Source organism: Apis mellifera, linkage group LG16 (assembly GCF_003254395.2).
Source record: "Apis mellifera strain DH4 linkage group LG16, Amel_HAv3.1, whole genome shotgun sequence".
Classification (NCBI taxonomy): Eukaryota; Metazoa; Arthropoda; class Insecta; order Hymenoptera; family Apidae; genus Apis; species Apis mellifera.
The window spans coordinates 3176110-3201837 of NC_037653.1; the positions used below are offsets into that span (position 1 = coordinate 3176110).

The following is a 25728-nucleotide window of genomic DNA, read 5'->3' on the forward strand; positions in this document are numbered from 1 at the left end:
TAATTTCAATTCATTATCATTTTTATTAATAATAATTTATTAATTCAATATAATAATTTACAAAAAAATATCTTTTAAATTTATTAATTTTAAAAGTAACTTATTTCTAATAAATATATTTTTGATTTTGCATTCTTTAACTATAAAGCTTATTTAATTATAAAATAATTAATTTATTTTATACATATAATTTATTTTTAGACATTACTGTATCAATAACATTACCATAATTGGCATATATTTTATTTGACACATTATTCAATTGTCTCAATTATATATTTATAAATACTTTTGTACATTTTCTTAATTATAAATTTCTTCAATAATTTAATAATTTTACTGAGGTATTCTGTTTCTAAGATATGCAAGAATTTCTTCTGTAGATTTCATTAGAATTGCTTGTCTAGGTTGTTTAAAACAATTTCCAGATAAAGATAGATTCCTATAAAAATTCAATAATATAAAATATTAAATATAATTTATTTTTAATTTTGCTTTAATTTTTATTTTTACCTTAGATTTTTTAAATTACCAAGTTCTGGTGGTATGTATCCAATATTATTATTGGCAAGATTTAATATTGTAAGTTTTTGTAATTTTTGTAGAGATAATATATCAATATTAGTAATTAAATTGTCATTTGCTATTAATATTTCTAGAGAACTCACATCATAAACTGATTCTGGTATTTCTTTATATCTATATAATAAGTTAATAAGATAATTAATAAGTTAATAAGTTAGAAGATTTATACCTGTCAATAAGTTTTAATAAGACTTTATATTTGCTATATAGTATTTTTCATTCATATTGATATTATTATATATCTTACATATTCATTATTAATATTATATATTATTAATAATATATGTTATTATGTAATATTATTTATAATTATAAGTAATACCTGTTAAATGAAATATTAAGTTCTTGTAAATATTTAAGCAAGCCAATGTTAGAAGGAAGTGATTCTAAACAATTTTTGCTTAAATCTAAAATTTGTAGATATTTATATTTTTCACAAATCCATTCTGGTATATGTGTTAATTGATTAGATGTCAATTTTAAATCAGCAACTTTTGTAATTATATGTAATTCATCAGGTAATGTAGAAAAGTTATTTCTACTTAAATCCACAGTACCTACATCAGCTTTACATGCATTTTCCAAAACTTCTTGTGGTATTTCAGTAAGATTTTGTCCAGCCAAACTCAACAATTTTGTACTATGCATTGTATATCTAAAATTCATATTATTTAGAAATAATTTACTATATTAATAAGTATTGCATATTCAAACAATTAAGTCTAAATAATTTTTATATATCTGGATAATTCATATACCTATCTGGATAAATATTTGTACTAGTATTTAATGTTACATGTTTTTTGGAATCTAAGTTTGTACTTTTAAGACCTTGTTGTATATATTTTAAAATTCGAGATGTACCACATCGTATTATATCTGTTCTAATATTTTTTATATCATTTCCATCAATTATAAGTTGTTTTATATTAGGCATTAAGCCAATATGTTCTGGAATTCTGTAAAACAAAGAATATTATTTTGAAAAAATATTGCATTATAACAGAATAATAATGTATAGAAAATAACATACAGAGTTATTTTGTTGTATGATAAATCAAAAATTTCTAGATACACCAATTTTATTATTTCCTCTGGTATAGATTCAATTTGATTATTTCCTAATGTCAATGTTTTTAATTGTCCTACACCTTCTAAACAAGACATATCAATTTCCTATAAATTATATAAAATTTTATTATATGTATATAACTTTATTATATATAAAATGTTATTATTAATATAAATTATTACAATAGATAAATAAACATTTTTTATGAAAGATTATAGAATAAATATTTTTATATTTATATTAAATGCACAAAATATTTTTTTTGCATATAATTCAAACATATACATTATTTATTTTTCTATAAATAATCACTATCATATATGCTTAAATTAGCATATAAGTACGTACAGTAATGTTATTATCAGCCAAATGTAGTATTCTTAACTGTATACAACCAGACATATCAGGAAATGTTGTTAATTTATTTGTTTGCAACATCACTGTTTCTACCTTCCTTAATTCACCCAGAGGTGGCAATATTTCCAAGTCATTATAACTTGCATTTAACTTTTGTAATGCTATTTTTAAAAAATATGTGTAGATTTTATTAGATTTTATTTTTATGTCATAGAGGAAGAAACAGTGTGAAACTGTTTATTTGTTGAAGCTGATGTTATATGTTAAAAATATAATAAAAAAAAAAACAAATTACTATAAATCATACCTCTCATATTTGTTAAATCAGGTGGTAACTCTTTTAATATATTATGATTTAAATCCAAAGAAATAAGTCTAACTAAATATCCCATTCCAATTGGTAATTCAGTTAAATTATTGTATGATAAGTCCTAAATATATGCAATATTTCAAGAAATTAATTATATAAAATTATCTTAAAAATATAAAAATGATTACCAAATAAGTCAACATTATGAAATCACCAAATGCTGGATCAAGCTGTTTTATATTATTATTTTTTAAGCTTAATTGACGCAATTCAATTAGTTTATAAAATTCATGTGGTAATTTTTCTAATTTATTATTTGATAAATTTAGTATTTCTAACTTTTTTAAATTTCCTATTTCAATTGGCAAATCTTCCAATAAATTATTGTGTAACTATAAAAATTGTAGAAATTTATTACATAACTTTTCATATACAATTTTTTTATGAATAAAATTAAAACTATACTTACATATAATGTAGTTAATTCTGTCAAACATTCTATTTTTGAATCAATTGCCTTTAAACTGTTGCAACTTAAATCCAACATTTTGAGAGGTTCTTGTTCCCACCATCGTTCATTATCATGAATATAATCAAGTTCAACATGTAAATTTTTTATTTCTTCTTCAGTTAAATCATTTATAGTCCATACTCTATCAGGTACTATAATAAGTTTCATTGATCATAATATGTTATATATTACATTAGTTTATGTATAACATAACACATAAAATATAATATAATATTTACAAGAATGACTTACCTTAATGGATATATGTGATAATCTTGTAAGATAATCTTAAACATTGTTTGCTTTATTGCATTATTCACAATATCTAACATGCAAAGCTATGAATCAAAATGAAAAACACAGAGTTTATAACTAAAACTGAGTTACATATTGAATTAAATAAAATTTGATATATACTATATTTATTTTATTATAATTTAGATTATGTGCTTTGCTTGATAAATGAAAGTGCAAAAATAAAAAAACATTTCAAAAATAAATAATTTTTATGTTTCCGAGAATAATGAAATTAAAAAATACAATGCAACTAAAAAGCATAAAGCTGATGTGTATACATTTATCATTAATATAATTAATTTTTATGATATTTATATATGAATAATATATGGATAAAATATATAAAATTCTTAATAAAATAATATTTTATATATTTAATAAAAGTATAATATACTTATATTATAAATTATTTTAAATAAAAAAAAAATAATGATAAATTATAAAAATTGTAATGTAATATGAATATGAACAATCATGCATATTAATTTATTTGTACTATAGCATTGTGATAATAAGCATTTGAAAATGAAATTTAAATAATATTCGTTTCATTTTGATAGAATGCGAATACCCGTGAATAATCCCTTCGAAGAGAGATTTAAATTTCCATTTTTTCTAGCAGATATAATGATAACCTCTGACAATTCAGCATTATCGTCATTTTTTGTTCGTTTTTTAAACACTGCAGAATGATAAACTTTTTTTTTCATGTCACTCATATTGTACTTATTTTGCGCATTGTTTATAAATTAATATCTTCGATACGGAATGATTTAATGATGAATGTTCCCCCACTTTGAATATGACATAAGACTATAAAGATATACACAATGTACGATAATTATTTATATACATATCTAAAAAACAGTCAAATTAAGCAAAATAATTGATTGAATTGATCAATTTTGGATTTATCATATATATTATATTTATTTTATTTGAAATAATAATGAAAACAGAAATAAATATATGTGTTTTGATTAATTGATGCACCAAAATTTTGATTACATATTCGAATATTATAATAAAAACAAATAATCATAATTATAAATAATTGTTATTAATGAATAAACGAAATTGAAAAGTTTAATAATTATGTAAAAAATATTTATAGGAACTTTATCATAAAATGTTGTCTTTATTTAAATGATATATGGGAGTATGGGGGCGGAATCGGCAGTTTCGATCCATTTATGTAGGAGTGTGGGAACAAGTGCAAAGTCGAAATAGTAGTTTCTTAATAATAAAAAAAAGATTTTTATTATAATCTAAATAGTACAAAAGTTTTAATTATTTAAAACGAAAACTTTTAAAACCGTAACCTTAAGTAATATATACAATGCAATATTAAAAATTTTTAAATTATTGTTATCATAATCTCTCAGTGTATAATTTTAAATATTAAAAATTTATTTTTAAATATTTAATTATTTAATAAAATATTAATTATTTGTTAATATGAATATAATTTCATTGAACTTTGTCATGTTAAAGAAACATATCCTTTTGCTTATATTTATGCTGAGTCAAGTTAATAGTGAAGAAGATCATTTATATAGTGTACAGTATACTAAAGATAATTTTTCAATAGAAATTCAAAAGAAAAATCATCTTGTCATGTTTTATGCACCTTGGTATGTTTTCTTTTCTATTTTTTTAAAAGATATATACTCATATATATTTATAAATTTATTGTATTAATAAATTTTTTATTTTGTTAGGTGTGGTCATTGTCAAAGACTGGAACCTATTTGGGAACAAATAGCTAAAATGTCATATAATGAAGATAGTAATGTAAAAATTGCTAAAGTAGATTGTACTACAGATAGTAATTTATGTGCAGAACATGATGTTACTGGTTATCCTACGTGTGTATGATATAAATTTATGAAATAAAATATTTATGATATCAATTGTATAATAATAATATAATTATTATATTTATAAAAATATAAAATGAACTTTAGCATTTTTAATTTTTAATTTTTATTTTTAGATTGAAATTCTTTAAAGCTGGAGAAACTAAAGGTATTAAATTCAAAGGTACAAGAGACTTAATATCTTTAATATCTTTTCTTACTGATCATTTAGGTATTACTTTTGGGGTAATTATCAAAAACATTTTTATTATTTTATAGAAGTTAACATCTAATTAATTGAAATATTTTTTTAAATTTTCTAAATTAGAGTGAAAATATTATACCATCACCTCCTGAAGCAGTAAATGGTTTATTAGAATTAACAGAAGATAATTTTGATAAACATGTGTCTAGTGGTTATCATTTTGTAAAATTTTATGCACCTTGGTGTGGCCATTGTCAAAAATTAGCTCCTACTTGGGAAGAATTAGCTAATAGTTTACGTAATGATAATTATGTTAGCATTTCTAAAGTGGATTGTACTCAGCATCGTAGTGTTTGTGGACAATTTGATATAAAAGGATATCCAACACTGCTTTGGATTGAAGATGGAAAGAAGGTATAAGATTTAAATATTATTTTTATTTTTTTATTCTAAAATTTTTCTTTTCAAAGATTTAATTAATTTCAATAATATTTGGTATACAGGTAGATAAATATACTGGACAACGTACTCATGAAGAGTTAAAAGCTTATGTATCAAAAATGCTTGAAAAAGAAAATGACCAAATGGATACTAAGACTGATAATTCAGATAGTACAACTCATGCTGTACTTAGTTTAACTGGTGAAAGTTTTAAACATGGTATTGAAAACGGTATTTCATTTGTTAAATTTTTCGCACCTTGGTGTGGGCATTGTAAACGTTTAGCGCCTATTTGGAAAGATCTGGGGAAGAAATTTTTGACAAATAAAAATGTGAAAATAGTCAAAGTAGATTGTACTCTTGATATAAGTAAAGAATTGTGTAATGAACAAGAAGTAGATGGTTTTCCAACATTATATTTATATCGTGACGGACTTAAAGTTTCTGAATATAATGGTGCTCGAAATTTGGACGATCTTTACGAATTTATAATGACCTATGTACAACCACATGATGAATTATAATTATACTTACTTTTCTTGTAATTTATCTAATTTTAAAGCAATACCAATAATTTAAACTGGATATAATTGAGTTTTGGATATAATAACATATATATATTTAATTTAATTATATATAAATGTAAGAAATATCGTATAAAAATCCTCAAATATCCAAATCATATATTTTTTGTTTTTATATTTTATATAAAAAATATTTTTATGTAACGAATCGTGTACTTCCAAGATATAATGTATAAAATTCGTGTTTGATGTGCTTCAATCAAGCATTAATCATTAAAAAATTTTAAATATATTATTTTGTACATATTATTATTGTATATATTAAATAGTCGTAGGATAAAATGAGCGTAACCATTGTCCGCGTTCTTTATCTAAGTATAATGTTTTGCGTTTTACGATTATTTCTCGTTCAAGATCGCTTCTTGCTTTTGTTAAACCTGCCAAAGTTTCTTCAGCTACTTTTAATTCTGCTAGCATAGCCGATGTACGTTCATTAAGTAATTTCACTTCTTCTAACAAACTGAATGGAACATGTTAAAATAAATATGTTTTATATAAAATTATATAATCATATATATCATATATATAAGCATAATCATATAATATATAATACTGTGTGATAATAGTGTATAATAATAGTATTGATAAGATACTTACGCAAATTGAGGAGTGTCACGACAACTTTCTACATTGCGTCGTTGTAATCTGTTCGCTAATCGTGTTTGTGCTACTTTCATTACACAATCCATTCCTCTTGTTGAATGACGAAGCTCCTCTATCTGTACTTCAGTGTTTGCAAGTTCATGTAAACACTTTTAAAAAAAAATTTTTATTTTTATAACACTATAATTTCATCTTATGAATCGTGAAAGTTAAGAAAATTGAACTTACGCGAAGTAATTCTTTCTCTAATTGTAAACGGACATCTTCCGTAAGTTTAATCTTTTTACTTAAGACCAAATCTACGCGAGTAGCTTGATTTCGAAGATCTTTAATAGCATTTTTATATATAGAGTCTAAAGTGGATCTTAAATTCACAGATCTTTGTCTAGCCGCTTCTGCTTCGGACAGAGTTTCTCGTGTGTAATGTTCATAACCCGCAGGCGATGATTGTCTAATGAAAGACAATTAATCGAATTTATATAATTTGGAAAATATAATTTAAATTTATATATATCATATAAATTATTTCAAAAATTAATTTTAATTATATACTCCGCTGGAACTCTTGTAGCTCCAAGCTTCCACATTATGATACGAGAATCATTTGTCAGTTTTATGTTTTCAGCATCAATAGTATAACTGTCAGTTTTGTCAGTCCAATCCATTTCCATCCTTGCTTTTGCAGTTTTTAATTCGGTTAGTTCCATTTCTATATGTTCTCGAGTTCTAACAAGCAAATCATGTATCTCTGAACAAAGCGCTACTTCCTATGATAATTAATAATTAATAATAATAATGAGTAATATTAATCGATAATAACGAAGCGATATTAACTTTTGTAAGTTCTGTTTCAACTTCGTCTCGGATAAGATCAGAATCTAATCGTCTAGATCGCAATTCTAAAAATTCACCGGCTATAGATTCTGGAACCGTGAGAAGCGATAAAGAATGTTTTACATGTCGATATTCAGCTTGCAATAATTCTATTTCTTTTGTAATTTCAAGTATTAAATGTTCCAGTTCGGTTTTCCAACGATGTACTTCACTTGCACGATTTTTTAAATATTCCATTGATTCTAATTGTAGTTTATCTGCTTCTTTGTAAGATCGCTCGACACATCTTTTCGCGTTACTTATAGCACGACTACATTACAATACGTAATGATTTAATTATTATTATATATTTAACTTAAAAAAAATTATTGAAATTTATTTACATACAGAGCTTCATTAATCTTTTCATTCGATTGTTTAAAAAATTTCAAGTTATTACTTCTCCACTGAGATTCTCCAGAATTGGTTATAGAATATCGATCAGCGACTGGTCTGATTCCTGTTAAACCATCTTGAGAAGTGTATGTTACACGACCTGTTGCCCATGGACCGATCGGTTCCATTTGCTCTTCAGGTTGTACCGGGAGCTCATTTCCAGGTTGAGGAAAATAAAGTTGTTCATCAACTTTGGTATAGTCCAATTGTGGACAAGGCTGTGTAAATTTATTAGAAAAATTTATGAAAAATAATTTAATATAAATTTCTGAAACTGAACTTATAAATATTTATGGTACAAATATTAAGTAAGGTTATTTATGGTTAAAAATTAAAAAAATTGTTATTTTAAATTTACCATTTCTTTATCTCCATCACCATCTTGATTATTATTCATATTAAGTATTTTTTCAATAAATTATTATATATTAAATTAAACTAAATTTAGTAAGATTTTATTTATTACAATAACTTATTATTTTTCAAACTGAATGAAAATAAATTTCGATTCTTATTACGAATGATTTTTTGTAACGCAGTACTATTACTATTCGCTTCGAGAATCAAGAAGACAAATTTTATTGATTTAATAATTCATAACAACGAAATATTTTTCCTTACTTAATAATTGTATATCTATCGCTAATGATTTAATAAAAATGATATAAAATTTCAATAGAATTGAAAAATAATTGAAGACACATATATTATTATAATGCACATTTTTTTTATATTTATATTATAGATATATAGATATATAATTTTTATAAATATTTCTATTAAAAAATATTTTGAAGTTTAAGTTTATTAATTTAAATAATATAATTATTCAATTATTATTAAGAAAAAAATAAATAAAAATGTTCTTCACAGTTGAATATATCTATATGAGATAATGATGTAAATCAAGATGTGATTATATCAAATTGTATCTCATATTCTCAAATCGCATCTCAAATAGCTAGTGTAACCTCATTTAAATCGTTAAACTTTTCTTATTAATTTTTTAAAAGTGCAATACAAAAGTATTTATTTACAAAAGAGATTATGAAGAGATAAAGCAAGAAGATTTGAAAACAAAAATATGTAGCTATAAATTTTTATTACAAAATAAAATTATTTTTTATACGTATTTTTAAATATTTAATTTAATTAATTTATATAAAAATAAATGATATATAATTAAAAAATTACTGAAAAATGAGAAAAATAAATGATATAAAATAATTAAATTTTATCTTATCAAGAATTGTTTCAGATATATATAGCTAGACGTTTGTTCATTCATTTATTGAAGACATCACATTCATGAAGATGAATCGTAAAATTGATATTAAATATACTCAGGTAAATATATACAATATATACTTAATTTTAAAATAATAATAATAATAATATAATAATACATATATATAATAAATTGAAATGAACTTGGCTAAAATAGAAGTTTATAATAAAAAATTATAATATTATTAATAATAATATATATATAATTATTTATATTTGCAATATTATATATTTTCAGTTATTTATTAATAATAACTTTGTGGATTCAGTAAGTGGTAAAAAGTTTTCTACTATAAATCCAGCTGATGGTAGTGTTATTGCAGAAATTTCTGAAGGTGATAAGGTATTATATTTTATTTATTTTTATAAATTTTACATTATATTATAAAATTTTTTGTTATTATTTAAAATATTATGTTTATTATTTAAAATATTTGTTTTGCTTTATAGGCAGATGTAGATAAGGCAGTTGCAGCTGCAAAAGAAGCATTTAGCAGAAAATCAAAATGGAGAACAATGGATGCATCTGTTCGTGGAAATCTTATGAATAAAGTATATTAATATATCATTTTTATTTTTGAAGAAATTCATCTTTATATTCTTCTATTTAATTATTATAATATTTATATATATAGTTTGCAGATCTTATTGCAAGAGATTTGGAATATATTGCTACTCTTGAAACTTTAGATAATGGAAAAACATATTCAGATGCACTTTTTGATATAGAAGCAAGTATACAAACAATTCGTTATTATGCTTCATGGTGTGATAAAATCTTTGGAGATACTATTCCAGCAGGTATGCTTGATATTTTTTAATAAAATTAACAAATATTTCATGAATAGTTATAAATAATATTTGTTATTTAGATGGAAATCTTATTTCACTTACCCGTAAAGAACCAGTAGGTGTAGTGGGACAAATTATTCCTTGGAATTATCCTTTTCTTATGTTAGCATGGAAGTGGAGTCCTGCTTTAGCTACTGGATGTACCATTGTTTTGAAACCAGCTGAACAAACTCCTTTAAGTGCACTTTATGCTGCAGCACTTGCTAAAGAAGCTGGTTTTCCACCTGGTGTAATAAATGTTATTACTGGTTATGGTCCAACAGCTGGTGCTGCTATTGCTGAACATCCAGAAATTAATAAAATTGCATTTACAGGATCTACAGAAGTATCTAATTTATGATATTGATATATTCATATTTGTACATATAAATAAACTAACTATATTAACATTTTATATCTTATTTGTAGGTTGGTCATTTAATAATGGCAGCTTCTGCTAAAAGTAATCTTAAACGGGTTTCTCTTGAATTGGGTGGTAAAAGTCCTTTAGTTATTTTTGATGATGTTGACAGTATGTTGATAAAACATTTATTAAAATATTAATATATTAAAATATTGATCTATAATAAAAGAATTAATAAGAACATATAATTTTTAGTTAAAGAAGCGGCTGAAATTGCTTTCAATGCAATATTTGCTAATCATGGACAAAATTGTTGCGCTGGTTCACGCACTTTTGTACATGCTAAAATTTATGATCAGTTTGTTAATCATGCTAAACAATTAGCATCACAAAGAAAAGTTGGTGATCCTTTTAATTCTGAGACTCAACAAGGACCCCAAATTGATGAGGAAATGTTTCATAAGGTCTTAAGTTTAATTAAATCAGGACAGGAAGAAGGAGCTGTATTAGAAACTGGAGGAGAACGTCATGGCAATGTTGGTTATTTTATTAAGGTATAACTTCCTGATTCAATATTTTTTAAATAAATTATTTAAATGTTTCTCAAATAATTATTTTAATTTAATTTAAGCCAACTGTTTTTTCAAATGTAACTGATACTATGAGAATTGCTAAAGAAGAAATATTTGGACCTGTTCAATCTATTTTAAAATTTGAAACAATGGATGAAGTTATTGAACGTGCAAACAATACAAATTATGGTCTTGCTGCTGGAGTTGTTACTAAAAATATTGATAAAGCTTTAATATTTGCACAAGCAGTGGAGGCTGGAAGCGTTTGGTAAACATTTTAATTTAAATTTTATATTTTTTGTATGTATATATATATACATATATATACATATATATATATAAATTATATATAAATTTTCTTAAATTCTATATATATATATAGAATTTAAGAAAATTTATATAAAAAAACTTATTTGAAGGATAAATTGTTATGATGCTATTACACCTCAAACTCCATTTGGTGGATTTAAACAGTCAGGAATAGGCCGTGAACTGTAAGTTTATTATTATTTATTTATTATATAATATAATAAAGAAATTTATAAAAAATTAATAAAAATGTTTCTCTTTCTATTTTAGCGGTGCAGAAGGATTAAAGGAATATCTTGAAACTAAAACAATATCCATTAAAGTATCAAATAATTAAGAAAAACATATATAAATATAATCATAATCTATATTTAATTGCATGAAGTTAAATTTATATTTTAAAAAATATATATTCTTATAATTTCATATACAAATATATATATATTTTTATCAAATTGTTAATAAAATAATATAATGGATAAAAAATACAAATTTTTAATTGTATAATTCAAAAAATATTTTTATTGGAAAAAGATATAATATGGATAAATTATTAATTGACTAATACATCTATTAGTTTTAGTTATAATTTTATATTTAAATTAAATACAGTAAAATTTTTAACATATATATCAAGATTACACAAGATTCTTTTTACACAAGAAAATCTATTTAAGCATCATCTGGTGGAATTCCTAATTCTTCATCTGTCCAATCTGCTGGACATAATTCAGGAAAATGACCCTGATTACATAAAAACATATAAATTACAAAATTGAATATAAAATACACAATATATTATAGAATATAAAATAAAATTATATTTTTAAAAATATAAAATATTTTAAAATAAATTTCTAAAATATATATATAAACAATAATTATATGATACTTACAATAAGATGCTTGTATTCATACCAAAAATTCCAAAAAATCCACCACCACATTATTCCACCCAAAATTTCAGATACTATTACCCATTTTGTTTCATGTTTTGGTGCTGAGCGATAAATAAAACTAATAAAATATTTTATAATTTAATATTATTCATTTTTATAGATATTAGAATAGATTGACATATTTTGGAGATATCTTTTTCATAATTTGATTGAATCATACATTTGATTGAATATATTATATTCAGTACATATGAATTTTACAATATTTTTTATATATGTAAGAATATTTTTGTACTTTTATGAGAACAAAAATTTAGAAAACTTTATATAGAAAAGTTTTTTTACTGTGCAAACCTAACCTCTTTCTAAAAAAAAGTTACATAATATATAAAAATATTTACCATGTACGAATTTGATTTAAATTTATTGTGTTTATCTGTTTCTTTGCATTTAAATAACGTATGTTTTTAAAAAGTGCCGTACTACGTGATAACAACATTTTTTAACTCAAAACGATGTCTTGAATTAACTTTTATTACAAATGAAACGACCCCTATCATGGATAGGACAGAACTATCGATTAATCGATACATTATATACATTATTAACATTAACAATACATATATAATTATTTTTTTAACATTAATCAATATATATAATTAATTGAAGTAAATTTCATAAATAATTTAATAGATAATTATTCAAATAAAGTAATTTTCTTTTATTTTAGTGATTGTTAAAAGTTATTTATAATCGTATTTATACTTATATTAATCGATATCAATATAATGAATATAATCCAATATATGTATTTTATATAGACATATTTATCTAATATAAAAATATATGAATATGTATAACTATTATTTGGATATAAATGTATGAAAACTAAAAAAATGACTGTAATTCTAATTATAAAATTTTATATAAACAAATTATATATTTTTAAAATGTGTTAGAATTAATCGAATTTATTTACTTTAAATAAAGATTAAAAAAAAAAAAATTACGTTTAATCGAAGAATAAAAGATTTTTTCATTTAAGATTTTTAATCTTTTTTTTTTGTTTTCAATTATTTTATATTTTAAGTTGTTATTATAATTTAAATAAAAAATAATTTAACAATACAAATTATTTTTCAAGATTTTCAATACGTAGAAATAAATTAATGTTTCATATTTTCTATTCTTCAGAATAATTTTATTAAAAGCAAAATGTTTTTTTTTTTATATTTATAATTTTCTTCCATCTGTCTTCTTTCGTGACTATTCTTTTTTTTTTTTTTACGAGATTAATTTAAGATCAACTTAACATCTGATGAAAGTCGTTCAAACATATCAACTGTGAGATATTCGCCATTACGGTCTGAAACGAGAGGGCTTCAAACAGCGAGGGGGTAGATTCCCAGTTGGATGATTCTCATTGGTCTATCGGAAAGTTTACGATTTGCGATCAACCATCTGGTTCTCGGTAGCAACCCCTAAAGAAAAGGACGTCATTGGTCCTCGTATCGTAACTTTTCCTCGACGTGTGCCCTAATAAGAACTTTTATATTACCTATCGACCAATCGACCTATCTTCTCTCGACAAGAAATGCAACCAGCTTTTTAGTTCATGGATTCGTTACAATAATTATGTATAAAATATTGTTTATATTTATATATTTATAACGAATTATACAAGTTTTATTGCAGCAATAAATAGCAGATAATTTATTAATATTTTTGTTTTTTGTAAAAAAATACTATAAAAAAAGTATTGACTATATTTTTATGACAAATAAATATATTATATTCGTGTGAACAATTATTCGATATTTTCAATTGTTTAAATTATATTGCAATAGATAATAATTTTAAAAAGTCAAGAGGATATTAAGATAATAAGATTTTTACTTTTATATAACCATAAATTAAATATTGAGATGGATGTTAATTATGGAGTAAAAACAATTATTTAATATTTTTTAATTATTTAAATTATAATGGTACAATAATAAATAATAATTTAAAAATTTCAAGTTATAGATTATTATACGTTATAGTATAACATTAAATATTTAATTAATTTATATATTATTAATTCAATAATATTACTTTTAAATTAAGTTGAATTAAATTATATTAATATCTATAAATTACAATAATTTAATATTTTCACTATTACGATTCTATTCATTCTCATGCAATAAAAATCTCATATCAAGAATGAATTGTGTATTACGTGATACGGCATACCGATTGTCGATTCATAATTTTATCATCGTGACGATAGACCGGTGTTTACAGGCCTTCTCCTCGAAAAAGAGAACAGAATTTATTGATGACTCGTTGATGGGCTCGCAGCACGTTTTACGACACCACTTTGGAGGATTTTTATCTAGTCACCCGGTAGCTTTTATCATTTGAAAAACGCGCCGTTTGCTGTTTTTCCTTTATCGTCCAATAAACTTGAATTGTATTGCAAATTTCTGCCTGTAGGGGAACTCGTCTTTTCCTTTATCTGTCGGAATGGTACCTATTCGCACTGGTGATCCATTTGCGGTATAGACTGTTAAATGTGGAAGAAATTTTATTACGTATTTCTTCATTTGTTTGGATAAGAGTGCAATAAATGATCAAACGATGGAAAGAGAAATCGAATTTGTAAATTCAAATAAATATCACGTATGAGACGACGTAAGAGTGAAGAACATAAGTGAGGTTATATTTTACACCGTTGTAACTTTGTAAAAAAAAAAAAAAAAAATACAATAATCAGCGTGAATTAAATCTCTATTTTCAGAGATTGGATTTTTCTCAAAGATGTTTTTACATAATATAGAAAATAGAGAAGTAGATACTTTTTTTTCATTAAAAATTTGAAAAATTCAATCTTTAAGCTATAAAGATACTGAATAATTTTAATTTAACTAAATCCATAATATATTTGTAGATCGAAAATCCATTCTTTACAATAATTACTTAAAATTTTTTGTATGATTCTTTTTTTCAATTGAAAATTTTTTATTGGAATAACCTTTTTTTTAAATTTGATTCTAAATAGATTCTAAAGAATTAAAAAATTTAATATCTTTTGCAGGTCAAATTATATCAATTTCAATATTGAGAGAAATTGAAGAATGATACAAGAAAGATACAATAATATTAATTCTGATAATATAAATATTATTCTAAATTTTAAAAAATTAGTAACAAAAAAACTATATAATACTTGAAATGTTCTTTTATATCACGAATAATATCACGAAATCGTAAAATTATAATTGTTAATGTATTAAAAAAATTGACAATTAGAAATTAAAAAACTTGATGAATAAATTCAGATTACAGTTCTAATATTTATTGATCTAAAAAATAAAGTAATTGATTTATTTGTCATTATATGAAATGGAAAATCAGATTCTGAAAAAATAAAGAATCAAAAGAATTGAAAATACACAACAACTTTGAATAATTGATAAAAAATTTCAAGTATGTTAAAACTATATTTTGAATTAATAGATTAATTGATAAAAACGATTTAATTGAAGCGACGAATATTGAATTTTTGGATGAATATCGAAATATTTTATTGTCGAAAAAAAAATGTGGCGAATATTAGATTTGAGAAATATAAATATTTCATTGTAATTCTCACTTCAAGAATTCATATATTTACGAAATTTTAAACTTTTTGCAGAAAGTTATGCAAGCCAATTTTGCTAAATAATTTTTACATAAATTTTAAAATTGTTACAATTTTTATTTGAGATTACCGACCAAAACACTAGTCCAGTTTATTTTTAATCAACATATTATACATTCGTGTTCTTATTATGGTAATTTATTGTCAAAAGAAGAATGTGATATTATAGAATATGATATATACTTGAAACATCATAGTGATGTTAAGCTTTTATTTCATTTTTTCTTTTCTAGTTTTCCAATGATGTCAGAGACACAACAGCACAAAGGCAAAAAATAAGCAAAAGAAATAAAGAAAAATAATTAGAGAAAAGAATATGAAATTATATATATTTCCTTAGTACAATCATCAAATGAATGATATTTCTTTTTTTTCTTTTATCTAAGATAAATCACTTCTTTTCTTTATCAAGTATATCTATTTCACATTTTATACGTTTCTTCTTATGAAAATTCTCAATTGTATCTACTATTCCACAGTCGTTACAGCAAATTAGAGACTAGAATTAATTCATAATTATCGAGAACAATCGTAATTTATCATAGAATTAAATTTTCGTGTCAATTCAAGGATGAACAATTCTCAAATTTTCATTCTTATTTCTTAAAATTAATTTTTGACAGCTCGCCTCATCTCTCGACTCGCAGATAAATTAACAAACATAAATTTCTTTTTTTTCTTTAATGGCCGACGTGAAAGATGAAAGGCTTTCCGCGTAACCTTCCATCTCGAGCACACCCTTCGCGGTAGTTTCACCCTCTTTTCGTACCGCCCCTTCTATTCCCAATGTGAGCGTTTCATCAAGGGTTATATCGAACAGCAGAGGGTGTAACCATGGATACGCGAGCAGCCATGTTGGTCCAGAGGCGTGAAAGGCACACGGGATGGAAAATTCGATAATTTCCACCCCGAAATGGCGAAGTCTCCTCGGTGAAAGAATTTTTAAACAATTTCCACTCCAAAATTTTTCTCCGCGCCTTCAAATATTTTTAAAATATTTATTACTCGTAAAAGGAATAAAGAAGTAGTTTAAAAGAAGAAAGAAAAATATTAAGTATGACGCATATATCGTTTTATCCGTATCAAAGAGAAACGAAAGATTATTTATTTAAATTAAATTTATGTTTGTATTGTTAGAAAATAATCTTTCACTTATTTCCCTCGAATTTATATTTATAATAACTCGATCTCAACACTTTGAACACGCACTTTGATATCCATTGTAAAAATACGAATATTTACGGGGATAAGCGTGGATAAAAATGTTGACACAACACGGCGTCCAACTGAATCACGGAATCGAAGCAAACTGGTAGCGGAGAGAATCGAGAACGAAAACGAAGCCTGAAGAAAGAGAGAGAAAGAAAAAGGTTAAAAAAGGTAATAAAACGAAGGCGAAACCGTGGCTAAAAGTTTTTAGATATAACGCAAAGAAGTGGTAGTAGAGGTTAGGTAGAAGAGGTTAGAGTATCAAGACGTGTTTCGAATTCCTTCGAAACGAAAGGATTTCAGATGAATGGGTCCGAGAGTTATGCCTTTATTGCACCCATGTATGTATTATTTTCAAAAAATTGTCGAACGAAAGATGCAGCTGTCCTGAAAGGAGTCCTGAAAAAAAAAAAGTATCGTGAACTTGAGAATTTCCGTTTCAAAAATTTCGAATGTTTGAATATACGAAAAAATATATATACAATTATCCTTTATTTAAAAGATAAAAAAATGAGAAAAAATTGCATTTATACACAGCCAGATTAAAACCATATTACTTTTTTTCTAAATCTTACAATATAATTACCGATTCATTTTCAATTTGATTAACTCGACGAATTTTTGTCATTCCATCCTCGAAAGGAAATTAAAATGAAAATGAGGGGGGAGACGAGAGCAAGTTTATAACGGTCTTCTTTTAACACCGTTAATATCCTCCGTTCCCTTGGAAACGATCGCAGAATCGCTCCTCTTCTCGAGCAGTAACGTCCTCCAATATGCCTCCCCCTAAAAGCGTCAGGATGGAGGGCGCTACCGATGAGGTAACAGCTGCTGAATCAGCCGTCAGTTAGTTCAACCAATCCGTCCAGAGGGCCGATAAAATTAACGCTCATTGTTCTTTGCGAACGAAACACCAATCGTCATACATGCAATCGTAAAATTTCTCCTGTTAGAATCGAAATCCACGGTTCTTCAAATAATCTCACGAATTATCCAAGAAAATAATTATTTATTTATAAAATTGTGATAAACATTATTAATGATTGAAATAAAGAAATTTCAATTGCTTTCTCCTTTTCTTATTTTTTTTTTGCGTATTAAGAATATGGATGAAATCTTCTCTTCTTATTATCTTCGTAGGATTGGAGTGAGGATTGAGGATTGAAAAAGATGAAAAATGATTTTTGATTGTTTCACGAGTAGATAAGAATCGTTGTGCGTATGATATTACGTGGGACATATAATAATTTTTCTATTAAGATAATATTTCTGGAGGAGGGAAAAAAAAAAAAAGGAAAAAAAGGAAAAAAAAAAAAAAGAAAAAAGAAAAAAAAAGGAAAGATATTTTAATAAAGAAAGAAATAAATGGAATCCCAAGTGTCGAAATAATTGTAAATTTTCATCTCCTTTATGAAATTGTAATATGTGTAATAAAAAATAAAATTCTTTTAAAAATTAATTAATGAGAAATGTATTAAACTATAGAGCGATAGAAATTTCTTATCCAATAATAGACAAGAATTATAATTTTGCTTATAGTAATCCTAGTAATTTTATGAAACTAATGTTAATAAACCACATACGGTGAATATTTCACTTGAAATAAATTTTAATTATATTTAACAAAATTATGTTCTATTCTTAGAAAATTTTAACTGTAACAACAAAAAATTCTGTTTCCTCCATCATCATTTTATGCTTCTTTAAAATTTATAATGCATTACAATTTTTTCCACGGATTTTGTGTGATAAAAAATTTGAAAAATAATTTCAAATATAATAAAATATAATAACTTTTACAACTTTGATACAAATTATATTCGTTGTAAATTTAAAGTACGTCTGCCATTGAATTTTTTTCGCGCTTTAATGGCTCGCGACTGCGGTAATCAAGTTTAGAGATGTTGCCAAGGCAATTACTTTCACTCGTCTAAGAACATGGTTGTCCAGCCGGCCATCAATCATCGCTTCATAAATCTAGTGGTATCCCAGTGTATTCGACAAACCCACAAGAAAATCATAAACACAACACTAACGGAGATTAGTTTACATCGTGATCGCGGTTTTCTCCATTTTGTTTGTTAAAAAGCTGTTATTGTTATTTCTGATTTTTTTTTTTTTTTTTTTTTTTTTCATATTATTTGTATTATTTTATGAGCCTTGTATGTACAAGAATCTTATACATGTAATGAAATATTATTTCTAATTATTTTATGTTTAAAAAAAATTTAATGTATTTCATATTTATTTATTTTGTATTTATGTTGCAATATGAATTATTGCAATTAACTTATATTCTTTTAATTTCAGGAAATGTCAAGCAATTTTTTTAATGCGTCGAAAAAAAGCCAAAGGGTTTGCGTGAACACATTCGAGTGAGTTTAATATTTTCAGTTCGTAAAATTTTATGGATGGTAATAACTGCCAACCCTTGGCGAATTTTACAGCTTTTCTTTGGATGAGCTTGAACAATGTGTTCTGAGAGCTTAATACTTAATATAACTTTGTTATAAAAAAAATTGCCTAAAGTTGTAGTAATTTCTTATTAAATTGTTAATTTTTTTCATTCATCCATCTCATAATTTAAAAATATCTAACATTTCGAGTGTAAAAAAGTTGTCTATGTTCATTTTTGTTGTTGCCGGGTTAATAATAGAAATTAAATTAATTATTTATCAAAGAAAAAGATAACTATATATACATATATATATATTCAATTTGAAATTTAATCTATATAAATTTAAAAATATATTATTTTAAAAATATTGTTAGATACGAGTATGATGCATTATTTAACTCATTTCTAATGAAATATTGTATTTTAATTTACATATAACAGAAATATATCTATGTACTCATTATAGATCTATTATTATTATCATTATACTTGGTGTATGAAATGTACAATAATTAAGAAATCTGTATTATCAACTGTCTATATCACATCACGGAGAAAAAGGTTCAAAAAATTGCTGTAAGAGGGCAGATATATAAGTCTGACAAGTCTGTTACCTACGTTATCCACTATAGAATTCTTCAGAATCTTTCGAAGATATTTGAAAGTTGTCAGTTATAATAGTTTCGAATACTTACTTAATTACGATTCAATGGATATAATATTTATTGCATTTTATTTTCGAATTTTATTATCTATCAAGTAAGATCTTACACGTCTATTATATTTGTGAATTCCTCGAAGAATTTTAAAATTAACGATTATCAATACATATTATTATTACTCCGTTCTATTCTAACCTTATATCGATACAAATGAAAGTATTTAACATAACTAATCAATTTACGTTAAATTTGATACAAATAAAACACGATACAACACAATTAATTTTCGTTAAATGGAAAAAATAAAAAGAATCATTTTTCAAGATATAAATGACTAAATGTCTCATAGTGTATACAAGATATTTACCAATGTTCCGTGTAACGAAACGTCACATTCCAAGTCACAGAATGGTCAGAATGTTTGCTTTTCCTCGTTCGACGAATTTCACGAGCGTTGTTTTCACTCCGGGAAGTCGTGTATGGAAAAAAAGGCAGCAAGGCAAGCAGCTAAGGCTTGACCGAAAGGTACTGGCGACGGTGCTTTTAAAGCTGTACCGCGTGTTTGTTTGCGGCCCGTGTTAATTCGTCGTACAAATAACCGGCGACGGCCCTCGGACCACGAACGATTCGTAGCCGTTGCAAATGATCAGTTCCTCGCGGGCAATACGTGTAACTGCATTGCGTTTCACCGTTCCATCGCGTGATCTTTGAAAAAAGGCAAATGAATGCCTCTCGGTGTGCTGGGTGAAGTGATGTCTTAAGCAGTGGATGCTTCGTATCGAATACGCTAGTTGTTTGCGATGGATTATCGAGGTATTTTTTTCCTAACCTTTTTTTTTTTTCTTTGCCCATTATACCTTTGTCCATAGATTTTATTCAATTTCTATGAATTGAACACTCATGTTAAGATTTTTGTAAGTTTCGAAATATTCTAAATCTATGTACAGAGTAGGATATTGTTAGATATACTTAGTTATGTGTGAAATGTGACTAATCGCGACACCTGTTGTTATTGTCAGTGTATTATTGTGACCATATAAATGTCATAACGTATCCTTCCTTCTTCTTGCATGGATTATCGAATAGACTTTGTTCATTAATAATAAATGCAATAGTTAGAAACATTGTGTTCCGATAGTTAAATGATTGGAAATTTATCATCAATTTTTTAAATATCTTAATTTATAATGATGAGACATGACTCTCGCTAATAATTGGATTGGAATCGTTTGAAATTTAAAATTTCCTAACCTCTTTTTTTATAATATAATATAAACTATAAGTAGATACATATATATATATATAATGTATATATGTGTGTATGCTTGTTACGTCACGAGATTCATTTCAATTTGATCCAATCATTAATCGCGAGATATATTTCGAGACAAGTTTTATTATTGTACATAAGGGGACGCTTGTAATATGAATATATTCGAGAATAAATAATTTTCGAGAGTTATTTTTCATTATTGAGCGATGCGTTTACTGTGTTGTTCCGTAAAGTTATTATTCTTGATTCAAAAGTTTCAAAAGTCATTCATCCAGTGTTCATTAATAAGCAATAATTATTTTCTCTCTGTTAATATCACAACGGCTTCCAAAAACGAAGTTCGTTCCGCAACGAAAATACATCGGATTATACGCAGCCATTATCCATCGAAACACACTTGAAATCGTGGAGAAGAACGAAACAAGTCAATACGTGTGGAGGTTTACGACGTCGGGGTTGGAAATCAACGAAGAGAACGGCCGCGTCGCAATAGGGAGACCACGTGAGCACGCTTGTTTTTATAATACACGTTAAATAACTTTACGAGGCCTCAAGTATCGTGGCAAATTGATTTCGTAACGACAATCACGGAATTAACGTACAATAAAAGTATCATGGTGGCAATTAAGCGGAGCACTTGCTTAACTGTGAACCATCACGCTTGGCTGTGGTTTCAGTCGTGCTCGGGAGTGTCGAATGAATGATACGCAAACAGTATTGGATCATTTTGAATCTGCCGGGACGATCCACTCGCTATGGCGTCAATTTTCTTCCCGACGTTTGGAGAAATCTTCTTTGAGAGTTGGCATCTTGCGTCTTTTTTGTGAGTTTAATACCATTTTATTATAGAATTAGAATTGAAAGTGACATTTTGTAATCTATGATAATCTATGTATATATTTGGACATATCAAAGATTTTTATGTAAAAATCTTACATGGATAGATATTTGTATATAAAATTACATAACCTAAAAATTTTTACATTTGGATAAACTAAAAATTTTTACGTAAGAATCTTGTACGTTATTTATTTATGTCGTATTATCGAATAATATGTGTTTTGTTCTGCGACAAGTAACGATAAAATAAAGTAAGTAACAAAAATTTACAAGTAAAAAAGAAAAAAAATTTTACATATTGAATATATATCGGGAATCAATTATAATAATTTTAACGAATTTAATAAATTAAATTATAAATTATAAAAGTAAACAAAAATTAAGAATATTATTTTTTATATTACACTAGGTACTATCTTCTTGAATTTTTTGTGAATATCAAGAAATGTAATTTAATGGCAGGAAATTATGTAACTACTTTTACATGGAAATAACGAAGTACCGTGACGGAAGTAGATCAAAACGATGCTCCTCTTGTTCAAAAGCGGAATTTTGCACGCGCGTGCGATTGTGTATACAACTATTAAGTGCTTACATTTATGTCTCTCATAATTGGCTTCGTTAAATGAAGAGAGTGACTGAGGAATTAGCTTGCCGGTAATAACCCGGCTATTTATTAACACGTGAAACGAGACGCTATGGGTCGCGCGAACCAACATATCCGACACATGAGGTGAATGTCTTCTTTGTTTCCTTCAGATTTTTCTTGTTCTTGTTTTCTTATCGCTATACGTGAATAGTATTCTCCATTCTTGTTGTCTGCTTCTTCAGGTTAAAATTTCACTTTCTTCATTATAATATCTTGTTTAATTTTTTTTTTTTTTGATTAATATAAATATTTTTAACACTTTGCTCGTTTTTTTTCTTATCGTTATGAATATATCTAATCTCTCAATTTTCTTTTATTTATCTCTTTCTCTTCATCGTGTCTTTTTTATTCTTAATTAAATTTTTCTTTTTAATTAAAACGTAAGAGATATAGATATCTTTATTAATTCCACATTTTTCTCGTTGAATCATAAATGTAATATAGCAGATTTACTTAAAAAGAAAACTTGTCAGATTTATATATAACAGATTACACATATTTAGGTGTGCGTCTTAAGTTTTCTTAGGAAGGGTTTTCAAGAGAACGAAAATGTTTTCTTTCACAGTAGCATATTGCGTAAGTTTCGTTTCGAATTTTCCCTAATTTTTTTTTTTTCTTTTTCAAAGGGCCGATTTCCTCGAGGAACATCTTGCTTGGTATCGTTTGTTATTTCGTTAAGGAAAAAACTGACCTGCTGGCCTACATTCCATCCTGTTTTCACTTCCTGTCGGTATAGAAGGATTTCACGAGTTAGGAAAAAAAGGATCCTCAAAGAACTCGAAGATTTCACTTTTCTCTTTGTCTTCGAATCGAAGATAATTTTGTTTTGAAAATTTAATGAATAATTAATGATAACAATAATAATGAAAAAACATAACGAAACGATAAAATTTAAAAGGGGAAAAAATAGGAAGAGATTCTCGTCTATAGATAATTTTTCTATTTCTATATTTCAATAATATTCTTCTTTATATTCTTTATATTTATATTCTTCTTTTCGACTTTTATATTCATATATATAAGGATAAGAGTATAAAGAAAATATAGAGATGGATTTATTCAATTGCCATTCACATCAATTATCAAGACAGCTATCTAGATCTGTTCAAATCATCTTTCTATGCCATCCATTTTATATTTTCTAGATTTTCATCTCTTCTTTTCTTTCCCAACTATATATATATAATTAATCTTACTACAACAACAATTATCACAAGCAATTCCATGATGCTTTTTAACAAGTGAATTTTATTTCACAATCAGAAAACATACTCAACTTGATCCGAGTGAAGATTATTATCATTATTTTCTCAACAATATAAGGGAACAATTAATAACTAATAATAATCATTGAATCACCACCACCACCATGTTCCAACAACAAGAATTAAACGTCAGGCATCTAAAAAATGTCTTCTTTCAATCTCTGGAGTGGGGTTTGTCCGGCATCGACATTCCAGAAGCGAGGAATGCGCGTTGAATCCGTAAAAGGTTTAAAAAAGAAAAAGTGTGGTGGGCTGGGGAAGAGGTAGATTTACTATCAGATGGATTTCATTCCTCTGGAGGGGTTTCAAGCTTTCCAAGCAATCCTATTACCACAGTCAAATGTGATTTAGGATCTTGGCCTTACGCCGCTCACCATGAAACACCATGGGCGTTTCATATCTCCTCGGGACCAGATACCAACCGCGGTGCACCACCGGGTATCCTCTCTCTCCAACCAGCGGCCGCTATGGGCGTTTTCAGGACCGTAGAAGGGATTAAATTTTCAAAGCGAGCGCCGATTCCTCGCCGGTTTCTGTACCGAGGATAGGCTTTCGAGAAAATGGCGACCGATGGCCAAACTGCCCACGATGACCAAAACGATCGATTCTCGATTAAGAAATTATTATTTACGATCGTCCCTATATAGTAAAAAGGAAAACAATATATTTCTCTGATATATAACAAAATCGATGGTTATATATTTTCTGGAATACGAAAAAATTTCCATCTCCGATACAAGAGAGAATCAAATTCAGGTAAATTGTTAGGTTATGTTACAGCAAAGATATTTCTTTTTTCCTTTTAAAAGCTTAAAATTTCATTTGTAACTTTTTTTTTATCCATCCAGTCGGAATTTCCCCCGTTATATTTCCTCCTCTGGTGTACAATCTGGGGAAAACGGGGGAAAAAAAAAGCGATATTCAAGTTACGGCCCTGCACCCTTTATCTCGTTCCACGAGCGGAGCCAGGCCACGGGAATCGGCGTGCACCAGGACCAAAGCCTTATCCATATTCGCCATACCCGCTATTATGTAGACGATAATGGCCCCCGCATAAATATTCACGCTGGCGATGCCCATAAATGCTACCGCTGCATCCTACATATTGCCTTCGCTATACTCTGCTCACTGTACCTGCCTGCCTGCCTGCCTGCCTGCCTGCATGTGCATTGACGTTTGCTAAAGCTATTTCGAGGATCGAAAGCATTTGATCAGGATCGTCGATCATCGATCATTGGATTAGGTATTCCATTTGTATATGTACAACGTTGCCTTTGTTTGTGTTTGAAAATAATATATATATGTATATTTTTTTAATCTAGGAAAAGGAGAAGGAAGAACGTGATTCGTTGAGATTGTAATAGATTCGTCGCGGATGTTTATTAGGAG

General features: G+C 26.1%; 5 protein-coding genes and 2 long non-coding RNA genes across 8 annotated transcripts; 3 read left to right on the forward strand and 4 right to left on the reverse strand.

The window, feature by feature from the left end:
• Positions 1-254: 254 nt before the first annotated feature.
• Positions 255-4017, reverse strand: LOC412084 (leucine-rich repeat-containing protein 40). Of its 2 annotated transcripts, XM_026445927.1 has the most exons (11): positions 3704-4017; positions 3088-3173; positions 2794-2987; positions 2513-2716; positions 2322-2445; positions 2006-2175; positions 1619-1761; positions 1344-1544; positions 908-1240; positions 514-699; positions 255-442 (listed from the first exon to the last, which is right to left on the reverse strand). In XM_026445927.1, exons 3-11 carry the CDS (start codon positions 2869-2871, stop codon positions 337-339), a joined length of 1545 nt encoding a protein of 514 aa, XP_026301712.1. In that variant the 5' UTR covers positions 2872-2987; positions 3088-3173; positions 3704-4017; the 3' UTR covers positions 255-336. The 2 variants fall into 2 exon arrangements, with proteins under 2 accessions (XP_026301712.1, XP_395550.3); XM_395550.7 differs by lacking the exon at positions 3088-3173.
• A 251-nt stretch (positions 4018-4268) lies between these two features.
• LOC408557 (thioredoxin domain-containing protein 5 homolog) lies at positions 4269-6724 on the forward strand. Its single transcript, XM_392102.7, has 5 exons — positions 4269-4766; positions 4854-5000; positions 5129-5237; positions 5320-5610; positions 5700-6724. Exons 1-5 carry the CDS (start codon positions 4591-4593, stop codon positions 6159-6161), a joined length of 1185 nt encoding a protein of 394 aa, XP_392102.4. The 5' UTR covers positions 4269-4590; the 3' UTR covers positions 6162-6724.
• Positions 6457-8700, reverse strand: LOC408558 (tektin-4). Its single transcript, XM_392103.6, has 7 exons — positions 8452-8700; positions 8046-8311; positions 7659-7968; positions 7377-7591; positions 7053-7275; positions 6819-6973; positions 6457-6681 (listed from the first exon to the last, which is right to left on the reverse strand). Exons 1-7 carry the CDS (start codon positions 8488-8490, stop codon positions 6483-6485), a joined length of 1407 nt encoding a protein of 468 aa, XP_392103.2. The 5' UTR covers positions 8491-8700; the 3' UTR covers positions 6457-6482.
• A 267-nt stretch (positions 8701-8967) lies between these two features.
• Positions 8968-11993, forward strand: LOC408559 (retinal dehydrogenase 1). Its single transcript, XM_392104.6, has 11 exons — positions 8968-9179; positions 9341-9440; positions 9619-9723; positions 9831-9932; positions 10016-10181; positions 10253-10557; positions 10641-10743; positions 10831-11129; positions 11207-11415; positions 11567-11641; positions 11727-11993. Exons 2-11 carry the CDS (start codon positions 9402-9404, stop codon positions 11791-11793), a joined length of 1470 nt encoding a protein of 489 aa, XP_392104.4. The 5' UTR covers positions 8968-9179; positions 9341-9401; the 3' UTR covers positions 11794-11993.
• Positions 11994-12033: 40 nt separating this feature from the next.
• Ndufb2 (NADH dehydrogenase (ubiquinone) 1 beta subcomplex, 2, 8kDa) lies at positions 12034-12921 on the reverse strand. Its single transcript, NM_001163463.1, has 3 exons — positions 12757-12921; positions 12353-12473; positions 12034-12200 (listed from the first exon to the last, which is right to left on the reverse strand). The coding sequence occupies exons 1-3, from the start codon at positions 12852-12854 to the stop codon at positions 12129-12131; spliced, it is 291 nt and encodes a 96-aa protein (NP_001156935.1). The 5' UTR covers positions 12855-12921; the 3' UTR covers positions 12034-12128.
• A 2985-nt stretch (positions 12922-15906) lies between these two features.
• Positions 15907-17665, forward strand: LOC107965701. The gene is made up of 2 exons (XR_001705992.2): positions 15907-16176; positions 16277-17665. It is a non-coding gene; the product is annotated as an uncharacterized LOC107965701 (long non-coding RNA).
• LOC102656603 lies at positions 16723-18526 on the reverse strand. The gene is made up of 2 exons (XR_408335.3): positions 17839-18526; positions 16723-17651 (listed from the first exon to the last, which is right to left on the reverse strand). It is a non-coding gene; the product is annotated as an uncharacterized LOC102656603 (long non-coding RNA).
• Positions 18527-25728: the final 7202 nt, after the last annotated feature.